The following is a 13,836-nucleotide window of genomic DNA, read 5'->3' as shown; positions in this document are numbered from 1 at the left end:
TACAAGGTGGGGGGGGATTACGAAGAGCTCAGGAGACAGCTTGCGGGTGTCGAGTGGAATGAGGAGTTAGCCGGAAAAGAGATCAATGCAGCTTGGGGGATTTTCAAAAACTGTTTAGTAGATGCAATGTCTAAATGTATTCCAAGGATGAGAAGGTTAAATAAGGTGGGTGTGAGATGGATGAATAAAGAGATTAAGCATGCGATACAGAGAAAAAGGGCATTGTGGAGGCAGCATAAGAGAAGTGGAAATAACCAAATCCATGAGGTCTACAAAGACCAAGCAAGGAGGGTGACTTGGTTAGTGAGGGTAGCTAAAGAGAGGTATGAACAGCAGTTGGCTAATGAAGCCAAAAAGAATCCTAAGGAATTTTTTCAATATGTAGCCAGCAAAACAAAGAATAATTATGGAAGGATGACACTGATTGGAGAAAATGGTATAAAGACAGTTGATGCAGAATGTGTGGTGGAGATACTTAATGAGCAGTTCATAAAGATCTTTCAATCTTGTGAATGTGACTTCATTGAAGGATTGAGAGCAGTTGATGATGGAGAGGAGAGACTGACTAGGTGAGCAAGAGGTGTATGGGGAGTTGAATAAACTAGATGTTAATAAGGCTGTGGGACTTGATAATATATCACAATGTATTATATATCACCACGTATTTTGAAAGAATGTGCCAGGGAGTTGACACCTGCCTTGACATATTTTTTTTTAATATGAGTCTTGCACTCAGTCAAGTTCCTAGGGCAAGACTGTGCCACTTCATAAAGGAGGTGATCGAACTCAAGCATCAAACTATAGGCCTATCTGTGTGTCAGGTGTTGTGGTTAAGTTGTTGGAGAAACTTGTGAGAACTAGGATCCAGAGTTGGGTTGATAACAATGGTATTATCTTTGATAGACAGCATGGATTTGCTAAAGGGAGGTCATGTTTTAGTAATCTACTTACTTATTACAATAAAGTGACTGCTTCCTTGGACAGAGGAAAAGGATACACAGTAATATACTTGGATTTCGCAAAGGCTTTTGATAGAGTACCTCATGATAGGTTGACAGTCAAACTAGAGCAGATGGGGTTGGATATTAGATTGGTGCATTGGATTGGAGACTGGCTATCTGATAGGTATCAACAAGTTGTGTATGGGGGAGCGATATCCAGGAAAAGGAAAGTCACTAGTGGAGTGCCTCAGGGGTCTGTTTTAGGTCCATTACTGTTTAACTTGTATATTAATGATATAGGTGAAGATTTGAATGGAGATATTCAGTTGTTTGCAGATGATGCAAAGTTGGGATGAACCATGAAGTGTAGTGAAGATGTTGTCGCCTTACAGGAAGACTTGAAGAGATTGAGTGATTGGGCACGGAAATGGGGATGCGAGTTCAATGTTGCAAAATGTAAGGTTTTAAAATTTGGAAAACAAAGATGGGATGCAGAATTTATGCTTGGTGAGAATATATTGTTGGAGGTAGAGGAAATAAGAGATCTGGGGGTGATAGTGGATAAGAATCTAAAATTTAGGGGACACATCGCCAAAATTGTGAAGACAACACAAAGGCTTCTGGGAATGATGCAGAGAACACTGACGTGTAGAAGTAGGGAGGTTCTTGTTCCGTTTTATAAGGCTTTGATTAGGCCACACATGGACTATTGTGCCCAGATTTGGTCACTGGGATTTCAGAAGGATGAAGAGATGTTGGAAAGGGTCCAAAGGAGACTGACTAAGGTAGTTTCTGACCTCTGGAATGTCGAGTATGAGGAAAGATTGAGAAGATATAATTTGCAGAATCTGGTGGACAGGAGGAAGAGGGGGAGAGATATGATAGAAACCTACAAGTTGGTAAGGGGTTGTTATGGGATCAATGCTGGAGAAGTTTTACAGAGAATAGTAGGAGATCAGGGGAGAACAAGAGGTCATCCCTGGAAACTGTATAAAGAGGGTGTGAGAGGCAGGTTTTTTTTGTGCAGAGTTGTGAATGATTGGAATGCCTTGCCTGAGAATGTGGTGTCTGCAAAGAGTTTAAAATGCGTTTAAAACACGGTATGATGAGCTGTGTGTGTGTGATAAAAGGACCTCCTAGATGAGTCTTTGACTCTATGAGGTCTTGCGGCGGTAATAATAATAATAATAATAATAATTTGTAAGACAAGGATAATGTGGAAGGAATATCATGTACATAAGGATGATGTCTGTTATGAAAATTATAAGCAGCAGGCTAGAATAATTCCAATTGTTGTACATAAAGCAAAGTCTGAGTATGAAAAGAAATTGGCCCTACACGATAAAGACAATCCACAAGAATTCTATCGAAAAGAATTTGATAAATGCAGATGGTATGAGGGTAATAGATGCAGAAGAGGTTGTTAACTAATGAGTGCCCATTTTGTTAAAGGCTATTAACCTGGTGTATGCATTATTGAATTCACTGCTATCTTCACTGGATGAAGAACCTCAGGTGTATGAAGGCATGGTATTAGAGCTGTTGCACAAACCAAATAAGAATTCCGCAATAGGGACTGATGGGATATCAGTACATGTGCTAAAACAGTGTTCAGCTGAACTGTCTATTCCTTTGACAAGGCTTTAATATGAGTCTCAGAATAAGGAAGATTTCGCAGGAATGAAAAGATTTGTATGGCAATTCCATTGCACAAAGGTAGTGCAAAGACCGATGTATCCAACCATCGACCAATTAGTATTTCAGGTGTGGTGGTGGAGATTTTGGAAAAATAGGTTAGGGATCACATTAAGAAATGGGTTGACAGTGAATCTCTACTTTGCAAAGAGCAAAATGGATTTACTAAGGGTAAGCATATTTTAGCAACTTGCTCACATTCTATAACAATGTTACCATTGAACTAGACAAGGGGAATGGATACACCATTCTACTTTTTGGATTTTGCTAAGGCTTTTGACAGAATACAGCATGGTAGACTGTTGCATAAATTGGAGAATATGGGTTTGGATTATAAAATATTAGCATGCATAAGAGGATGGCTGACTGACAGATATCAAAAAACGGTATACAGGATTATGAGTCTGCAAGATTTAAGGTAACCAGCAGTGTACCACAAGGATCAGTCCTTGGTCCACTGTTATTTAATCTGTACATTAATGATACTGGGAATGATTTGACAAGCAACATACAGCTATTTGCATAGGGTAATCAGAAACTACTGATATGCAGTACTTGCAGAATGATTTGAATAGGCTGGAATTGTGGACATGGGAAAATGGATGTCAGATCAATGTCAGAAAATGTAAAGTCATCCACTTTGACGTGATTAGATATCCAATGTCATATTATATTGGTGGAATTATGCCAGAAGAAACTGATGAGGCTAGTGATCTTGGAGTGTTAGGAAAGAAAGTTGATGTTCACGGGCCATGTAGCAATGATTGCAAATACAACTCAAAAGATAATTGCAATACTAAAACAAATGTTCACATATAAAGATAAGAATGTTATTTTGCTTCTTTACAAGGCCTTGATAAGACATCACTTAGACTATTGTGCACAGGTCTGGTCTTCTATTTTCCGTTGTGATTCTGATATAGTGGAGAGAGTGGAAAGGAGAGTGTTAAAAATGATATCAGGATTGTGAAATACTGATTATGAAGACAGATTGAGGATCTGTAGACTGCAGACACTAGCAAACAGGAGAAAGAGGAGTGATATGATTGAGACTTAAAAAATATGTGATTGAGAGTGAAACTTCTGAAAGGGTCATACAGGATTTCAGTTTATGGAATTTTTAAATTTATGGAGGTGGGAAAAGGACAAGATGGCATCCTTGGAAGCTGGGAATGAATGCTGCTAAGAAGGGAGTGAAGGCTAGATTTTTCTCTCATAAGGTGGTGCGTGATTGGAATGGATTGCCATTGGATGTTCTGAGTGCAAGCAGTGTGAATGAATTCAAGAATAAGTATAATAGCTGGTGTGTGTAGCATGTGGCCTCCCTCGATGAGTCCCTAACTCCCAGGAGCTCTCTCTTAATAATAATAATTTCATTTTCCATTACCATGGGTTCCTCAACAAATTCTCTTGTTTCGCATTTCTCCTTCAATATTAATATCTTTCTTGTACACATCCTCTACATATTCTTTCCATCTTTTTTCCCGCTACTTCTTCTTCCATCAAACTTATTCCCGGATTACTTTTTTTTACAACTCTTAATCTAGGGATAAACTTTCCTGTAACTTCATTTATTCATAAATGAATGAATGAATAAATAAATGAATTTGCTCATCAACATTCATATAGAGTGTGTCCTCTAACTTACCAAACAAATATCTCTCTCCCCTTCTCTTTCATTCCCTCTACCTATGCTCTCCAGTACCTTTCTCCCAATGTTTTCCTAAGGAACTATAACCTCCAGCTGTTTAAAAAACTCATTAACAGATTCTACCTTTCTTCCAACTCCAAGACAGCAGTGCAGTCACAGGTTTTAACAACCTCTCTCATAAATGGGAAAGATGATGTAAAAGTTTTTTTTTTTTTTTTTTTTTTTTTAAAGATATTTCATTCAGATCTTTACAATTTGACATAAGGTGAAGATCTAGTCTTGTCTTAAAAACCTTTATGTGGTCTAAATCCTACTTTTCACTCAATTTTCCTTTAAATAATTTTTCTTAGTCTTTCTTTGAATATGTTTTCATAAATCTTTCCTGGAACACTTAATAAGGAAACTCCTCTATAATTCCCATAAAGTATCTAATATAAATCTTAGTTCTTGTTTTCAAAGTTTCACTTTTTTCCCAAATCATATTTGTATATTTGGGTCTGCAGGTCACCCCTTCCCCCCCCCCTTTTTTTTAATATATTGATCCCATGTGAAAGAGGTCAAAGAACCTATAAACACATCAGTGCCACATGCGTGTGGTGCAGGTGAAGAATGAAAAAAAAGTTTGACATTTTTCTTGAAGAGCTGCTGGTTATAGTGTTAGGGAATTCCTTCATGAGGAATGTGTTCCAGAGAAGAGAGGGATCTAATAAAAGAAGCAGTTTGGGTGTTTGAAGTTGCACTGAAAAAGTAGAGAGCTACTGCTTTTTTTTTTTTTTTCAACAGGCCCAGCAGAAAATGGAGAAATCGTGGCTGCCAGTTCAGTGGAATAATGACTACAGACAAAGTACTGAAACATTATGGCCATGAGATACAGGCTGAAGTGAGTCTGTAAGGAAGAGATCATATGAGCCAAATTGTTCTCCTATGGATAGTACTGAGAATTTTTAAGGAAGTTTTAGTTGCACCACCCAAACATGTGAGCAATATTCTAAAGATGGTGGATTTAGGATTTGTATAGAACTAGAAGCTAGGTGGGTGAGTAAATTATAGCATCTTGAGTGGAAGGGAATGTCTAGTTTTTTTAGATGCTGAGGAATTGACTGATGTGATGTATTGATTCCAGGATGTAAATGTTAGCCCAAGAAGAGAGAGATCTGACTCTGTCTGGTCATTTTCTGTATATTACTGAGGGATAAGGAGTAAGCAAGCCGAGATCTTTTTTGTGATAAATAAGGAGAGACTGCATTTTAGTGGCACTGAAGGTGATCAGATTGTCCTGATCCCATTGAAGGATAACATGAAGCTCAATTCTATTCTTGAGAGACACTTGTGACATTAAATTAAGAATTATCAACACATTAGCACAAGAATATTTTAATATTTGCCAAATATTTCAGTCTGAAATGAACAGACTGTCATCAGTGGCTTGATAGGAACAATTTTTACAAAGGTGGAATACAAACAATTGATCATTCAAAAGTAGAATGCGCCACATGATGTTACATTGCTAAGCACTAAAGAGAGGTAAATTTCATCAGAGTGATGAATAAATTATAGGTATGAATTCACAATTTCATATAACAATCTTAATTTATAAATTCAATTAAATACAATATTAGACTAATGTAAGAATTAGAAGGTCTCAATTGAAAAAAAACTTAGTGTGTTATCCAGATTAAACTTTCCCATATTTTTGACAAGGATAGGCAATCATTTCGATTCAAGTTAGAGCATTGAAGTAAGGCCTCAGCACTCTCTTTGAATAGGCATTCAATTTATAGCGACATCTGTGTAGAAGGCGAGTCCTGGAGCAGAGAATGTTGTGGCTTGTCTCTATCCTATGCTGTGCCAATCCAGACTAATCGGATTTGTTGTGAAGAATGTATGATCGATGTTCTTCCTGTATTCCTTTTTCTATAGAGAGTCCAGTTTGTCCAAAGTACGAGATTGCAGTCACACGGAACTTGATATACACCAGGCAGCGACATAGTTGAGAGTTTATCTTTAGAAGAGGGAGAAATAGGTGGATATTTTGCTAATAGGGATATAAGTTGCTGTTAAATCGTATTTCTTCAGAATTCTTGAAATTAGTTCTGAAATTCTGGAAATATGACACTTTCTAATTCTCACATTAGTCTAATGTTATCTTTAATTGAATTTATAAATTAAGATTGTTATATGAAATTGTAAATTAATACCTATAATTTATTCATCACTCTGATGAAATTTACCTCTCTTTAGTGCTTAGCAATGTAACATCACGTGGCTCGTTCTATTTTTGAATGATCAATTGTTTGTATTCCACCTTGTAAAAACTGTTCCTATCAAGCACTGATGATAGTCTGCTAATTTCAGACTGAAATATTTGGCAAATATTAAAATATTCTTGTGCTAATAGGTTGATAATTCTTATGGAGCTCAATGTTTAAGGCACTGGTTAAAAATTACCTTGAAGCTGGGGGATGTTGGAGCACTGCATGGTTTTTCAAATGAGTAGGATGAATGGAGAGTACTATCAGATTACACCACTGAGAGTTGTTCAAGTGATTATTTTCAAAAGTTTAGTACACATTTTTCTTTCACATGCCATTGTTCAACAGCAGATAGTGGTTGCTTCCTATTTCAAATCTCCTGTACATACACTCTTGTAATATGGAACAATCAGAAAAAATTTATCTCAATAATAACATAAGAACTGTTAGCAGCTAACTAAATCAATATCTCAAACCTTTAAAAGGTACCTGTGGTATGAGTATAAATAACAAATTACATGATAACCACAGTAATCAACTTTAATGAAATCATAGTACAGATATTTCGTACTGAAAATAACAGTACCTCATCAGTGATGTAGAAACAAGCAAATCAAAGGAACGGGGATACAAGGTACATACAACAATCTGTTTACTGTTGCTGAATGCTAGAAATTAATATATTAATAAATAATATTATCAAAACTATTTTTGATGGTTACATAAAATGAGAATCTCACAAACTTTTGGGAAAGAGAGAGAGAGAGAATCATTCTGATTCAGATTTGGCCATTGTAAAAGGGCTTCGCAATTTCATTGAAAAGGCGTTCATATTTAAAACTGCTTCTATGGAGAAGACGAGCTTCATCTCACTGGATAGTGTGTTTAGTGTCAATACTATGTTGTGCCAGACCAGACTTTCCAGGTTTCATGTATTCAATATAATATTGATGTTCATTAATTCTTTTCTCCACAACAGTCTGTCTGAACAAAGTATGTCAGATTACATTCACAAGGTATCTGGTAAACGGCAGTTAATGATAGAAGTGACAGTTTGTCTTTTGTAGATAGCAACAGATAAGAAATTTTGTTAATAGATAAATATATGGGAATAAGGTGATAGTTCTTCAAAATTCTACTAGGTTCAGAGATACCAGAAAGGGTATCTGCTGGATTTGATTAGGATTGTAACCATCAAATTCCATTAAAGTTTTGATAGTGAGAAGTTCTTGTTGTAAGCTTGAGGGAGAGGAGTACATATTATGTGCGCTATTAATTAAAGAATCCATGTGTAGAGGCTTAAGTGCTGTGAAGACATCATGTTGGAGGCTTAATGGATTGTATACAGCACTCAGAAAGGATTAAAACAGAATTTAATACTTTCCTATATTTCGTCTCAGTCACTGACACATCTTCAGGGATTACAAAAAAACTAATGTAACATATACACAAATAACACACAATACTAAGCCCAACCACATGGGTGACACTAAAGTCCTATCTAGGTGGAGTGCCCTCTAAGGGTGGTTGTAGGTGGCCTGGAATGTAAGGTGGGATCTCAGATGATAAGTGTTTCCCAAATCTTAGGAATCTTAATGCAACCATATTTATTAAGATTTGGTTGATTTCTGAGAGCTGCTGCAGATTCCAAAAATAGTCTCTCTTTTTTTGAATTTGTTCTGGTGGAGCATGGTGGTTTTTTTCCATGAGATCCTGTGGGTTGTATCCAAGACATGGTTAGCCAGGCCTGACTGACCATAGTCGTGGTTGCAGATGTATGACTTGTGTTCCTCCAGTAGGATGGTTGCTGATCTACCTGTCTGTCCAAAGTATATACATTGAAAAATGGAGATTACCCTCTGAGATCGCTCTATCTACATCCCGCTAGAACACGACCCCACAAAAACACAAGTTAAAAAATTAAAAAACTTACTCAAAAAAGTATCTTCCTGGCCCCCGGACATCACAAAAAAACTCAAATCTTTCTGTCCCCCCCCCCCGAATATACAGTTTACCATCTACTATAGGTCTACTAAGACCTATAGTAGATGCCACTAATGCACCTTGCTACAAACTGTTAAAACAGCTGGCCAACTCTCTGACCCCTCCCCCCACAGGACTTTCTGCATCCTATATAAAAAACTCTACCCATTTTTAAACCCTCATAGAAAATTTAACCTTAAATAACACAGACATATTGGTAAGCTTTGACATCTCTTAGAAAACGTTTTTCCTATTGATATCTTAGATCTCTTTTCCTTTGCCATCAATTCTGGTTATTTTTCTTAGGAGAACAAAATCTACAAGCAGATAGAGGGAACAGCCATGGGTTTCCCCCTCTCCCCCCCCCCTCTTGCCAATTTTTATATGGAAGATATTGAAAAACAAGCCATAGACTCAGCCCCTCTCAAACCTTCTATCTGGCTAAGATATGTAGATGATGTGTTCTCTATTTGGCCGGGCCCAGGCACATTAGACTCCTTCCTCAGCCACCTCAACAGCTACAGAATCCAGTTTACAATGGAAAAGGAAAAGAACAATTGTTTACCCTTCTTAGACACCTTAGTTACACGCCTTCCTAACGGTACACTTTCCTTCACTGTATATAGAAAAACCACGCACACAAGCAGATACATTCACAAACTCTCCCACTACCACCCTGCTCAACAATATGGCATTATTAAAACTCTAACCAAGAGAGCCCACAATCTTTGTTCCAGCGGAACTGCCCTTACAACTGAGCTTGATTACATACACAATACTTTCCTCTCCAATGGCTACAGCGATCACAGTATTAAAAAAATAATCAGTTCCTCCCCCATTCCCTGGTCTTCTCTTCAGAAAGAGTTTAGAAATGCCATCACCATACCCTACATCCGTGTGGAACAAGTAAAACATTTCAGCTACTTAGGCATGATTTTTAGTGAAGATGGTAAATTAAATATGGAAATACACAACAGAATCAACAAAGCTGGTATGGTAGGCAGTCAATTGAATAAATTCATATGGAATAAGAGAGAAATTAGCCAGAACACTAAATTAGCTGTATACAAGACAGTGTTCAAACCAGTTTTAGCTCATGGATCTGAGAGCTGGGTCAGAAGTAAAACACTTGACAAAAGACTAGAGACCGCAGATACGAGAGTCCTGAGAAAGATTAGAGGCGTGAACAGATGGCATCAATGGTAGTATCATATTAAAAACAAGGATATTAGGAAAGAACTTGACATTGTCAGCATCCAGGAATGAGTTAGCAGAGCTAATCTCAGGTGGTATGGTCACTTAAATAGAATGGGAGAGAAAAGATTAGCAAAACAAGTGTTCTCTGCCAGGTTGGCAGGAAAACGACCCATAGAAAGACCAAGATATAGGTGGATTGATACAGTACAAAATGCCTTAGATGATAGAAATATAAGATCTGATAATCTTGGAGTCTTGACAAGTAATAGACTGATTTGGAGGAAAATTGTACATAGGAAGTTAGTAATGATGTAAATTTTTCATGTAGTACTATCATATCCTGTACACCCCTTGAGGGTACATGGCAGGAATTTGATGATGCTGATGATGATTTATTAACGTATCAATTTTCAGCACCCGGCAACAGTTATTAATTGGTAAACCGATTATTGTATGTACCTTGTATTCCTGTTCCTTTGATTTGCTTGTTTCTATGCACTGATGATGTATACTGTTATTTTCAGTACGAAATATCTGTACTTGCATTTCATTAAAGTTAATTACTGTGGTTATTGTGTAATTGTCATTTAATATCTCAAAATGTTATTGCAGACATTCCTGGTCAGAGATGACATATGATCATGGATCTAATTTTCAGTAACCATGGAAATCTGCAAATTAGTGGGTGCAGACATGTTCACAAGGCAAGCCACATCACCCAGTAGGACTTTCTTAACAAATAATGAAATCAAGCTGTGTAGTGAGATGTGATGTATTAAGAATGTTATCATTATTCAAAGTAACCATTCCACAGACATTTTCCAAATGAAGTATATGTGGATACTTATTTTGTACACAGGATTTGTTGACGATGCAACCATCAGAGAGATCAACTCAGAGGAATATCAGCAAAGATTTCCCATGAAAGATTCAATGTGTGTTCAGTAATATTTCATACATGCTGGTCAAAAAGTGATTTATTTTTGAATATGTTGGTGAGTGCTGAATATCCAATATGACAGAAAGTGGAAGAAGATAAACATTATTCAAATGACATGGTGTATAGTCAACATGTTAGAACACAACTGATTTACACCCATTTCCAAGCATGACATTCTGACAAATGTTACACAATGGAGGATCCGTAGTGCATCCAATAAATTAAACATTTTGAATGAACAACATTAGAGTCAATTGGAATTCTGATATTGATTAGCACATTTTGTTCACCAACAATGTAAAGTTTATTTGTGGAGTCAGCATTACCATAGATATCAGCACCAATTTATCAGTTTATGACAATTCACATGGAACAACAGAAAGTAGCATCACCATCATTTTCTGGAAACATGTGGTATCATTAGTGGCTAATTAGTTTATATACAATACAACCTCCAGCAACATCTCATAGGTACGTGCTGAATTTTTACAAAATAAACATTGAACCTTCAGAGAATGTTCCTCTGTTCTTTGTACAAATAGAATACTTCATTCAATGCATGCTTAAATAAGTAAATATATTGTCAAGAATATCAGTTTATGATATCTACAATGGCTTGTTACTAAATTACCAATTGCCTTTTGTTCTGTTCTTTGTATTAGTATATAATACAGAATTACATTGCCAAGATTGTTTGGTGATTTATTTTCCAAATATATCACCAAACAGCCTTGACCATATCTATTACACACACACACACAATCAAATTTCTTACTCTATTATAAAAAAAAAAAAGGGAGAGAGAGAGAGAGAGAGCAAGCAAGGGGCATTGCGACACAGTATATAACTCTTATGAAGACAAATACAAAAATTTCACATCACCTCAGAAATATTTTCATGGTTATCGCTCTTCTTTCCAGGATGGTAAATCAATGTATAGCCTTGTTCAATATCTTCTAATATTACAGGAGAATCTTCTTTTTTTGGTTCTTCCTGAAAAAAATAAATCAAAATAATAATAATAAGAAGAAATAATAAATAAAATAAATGTGCAAGTTATTAATAGCAAGCTTCAGAACTCTGAATTATACAATATAACTACTTATCTATCCTCTCTGTGGCATATAAAGCCAAGATCCAGCTACCACTGCCTTTTACAATTAATATTATTCTTTCTTTCTCTTTTTCTGCCATTCTTCACGAAGTCAGTATTTACAAAATGACAAAATAATTTCTTGAGTAGAACACTATATAAATCCAACACTTCTTGTATATTATATTTATTTAAATTAAGGGGATATTAAATCCCACATTGTTTTAAAACCGAATAAGAAATTCAAAGATTGGAATTAGAGAGTTTCATGCCGAATATAGTAAACTATAAAAGTATCGGCGATTACTAGCGTGAGCTAATGCAAGTAGTCCTAGTACGTAGTACAATCTCGGGCAACTCGCAGCAAAGGTGGTAAAGTTCTGATCGCTATTCTTTGGTATTTTCCATAATGTAAAAACACATTTCCTAGGAAATGTATGCTGTTATTACATTATGGTGGGAGGTCACCACCCAGATCGGTTTCAGCCTTTTTTGAGGTTTCATCAGTGAGTAGCTAGACCAAATAGATACCAAAGGGTATAGCGAAAAGAACTTATATACTCTGCTATACGAGTTGTCAAAAAGGTGCAACCATTAAGTTACTTAATGGTTGCACCTTAAGCCTATTGGCTCTTTATATTTTAAGTAACTTAATGGTTGCACCTTTTTGACAACTCGTATAGCAGAGTATAGAAGTTCTTTTCGCTATACCCTTTGGTATCTATTTGGTCTAGCTACTCACTGATGAAGCCTCAAAAAAGGCCAAAACCGGTTCTGGGTAGTGACCTCCCACCATAATGTAATAACAACATACATTTCCTAGGAAATGTGTTTTTACATTATGGAAAATACCAAGAATAGCGATCAGAACTTTACCACCTTTGCTGCGAGTTGCCCGAGATTGTACTACATACTAGAACTACTTGCATTAGCTCATGCTAGTAATCGCCGATACTTTTATAGTTTACTATATTCGACATAAAACTCTCTGATTCCAATCTTTGAGTTTCTTATTCAGTTTTAAAACAATGTGGGATTTAATATCCCCTTAATTTAAATAACGTTTATATCACCGAAATGAAGCCTATTGGCTCTTTATATTTTAAGTTATATATTATAATTATTTTATTCATTTTTTTATTGTTTGATAAACCTATTCATCAAAGGCTGATAAGCAGACCAAGAATTATATAATTTGAAAATCCTAGTTTAATTACCAAACACGGAACCTTTTCTAGCCACTTCTGCCTCCATTGAATACTGCAGTAGTCGTATAACACTAAACAATGAAAATTATCAGCTACCTAAAGACATTCACAAACACTGATGCCACTGGGATTCAAACTAACAGCCAGTAGGTTGGAAAGTGGAGCTGCTATGTACTCTGCCAACCAGGACCAAAATGAGGGAGGTTGCTCAAAGGACAAGAGTAGATGAAATGAAAGTGGAGGAAGAAAAGCTGATTCAGTAGGTTTCAAAACTGGACAACAAATGGATAGGGTGGTGACTAACAGATGCACATGTTTTTACAGTCTTGAAAGAAATGAGAGGAATGATGGTGGCCTGTGTTAATAGCAAAACACTGTCTATACAAATGTCTACAGAAGAGACATATGACAGAACCCAAATGTCTTTGAGTAAGTGACTGGAGTGAACCAATGAGACAGAAGTCAACAATTCATCAGATTTCATTCTTTTGGATAGCATCACACATTTTTAGTGAGGGTTTTTTTTAATCTGAGATCTGTATAGTTATGTCAAGTAGAGGGATAGAAAGTTTTTGGATACTGAAAGTCAGATGCTTTTGTGCAAGTAAAGGCTAGAGGCGAATCAGACTAAGAAGAGAAACCTGATCATATTTGGAAATCTGAATATTATCAAAAGAAAAGGGAAGTGAAGGGAGAGTATTCTTTGGGTCACAGACACAAGAAATAAGATGGAGTCAGTATTCTGGCTACAGTAAAGTTTGCAAGACAGTGGTGAATAGCAAGGAGGTAATGATCATGGAGGATTTCATCATCAAATTCACACATATAAGATATTATGAGAATACTGCATGAAAAGGTTTATATCATTACTATCGA

The 13,836-nt window shown here is 36.3% G+C and overlaps 1 protein-coding gene across 4 annotated transcripts in view; it reads right to left on the bottom strand.

Annotated features, from left to right (window-relative positions):
• Positions 1-13,836, bottom strand: part of LOC150108393 (optineurin-like) — a 254,883-nt gene that overhangs the window by 135,144 nt on the left and 105,903 nt on the right. For all 4 annotated transcript variants that reach the window (XM_090415814.1, XM_090415811.1, XM_090415812.1 and 1 more), the window contains exon 5: positions 11,542-11,652. In XM_090415814.1, coding sequence (XP_090271940.1) covers positions 11,542-11,652 — 111 coding nt within the window. The remainder of the gene's footprint in view (positions 1-11,541; positions 11,653-13,836) is intronic.

This window comes from Typopeltis vanoorti, chromosome 3, assembly GCF_054136105.1.
Source record: "Typopeltis vanoorti isolate ZY-2024b chromosome 3, IOZ_Tvanoo_1.0, whole genome shotgun sequence".
In the NCBI taxonomy this organism is placed as follows: domain Eukaryota; kingdom Metazoa; phylum Arthropoda; class Arachnida; order Uropygi; family Thelyphonidae; genus Typopeltis; species Typopeltis vanoorti.
Note: the sequence above shows the minus strand (reverse complement) of the source record. Positions and strands in the feature narration are given on the sequence as shown.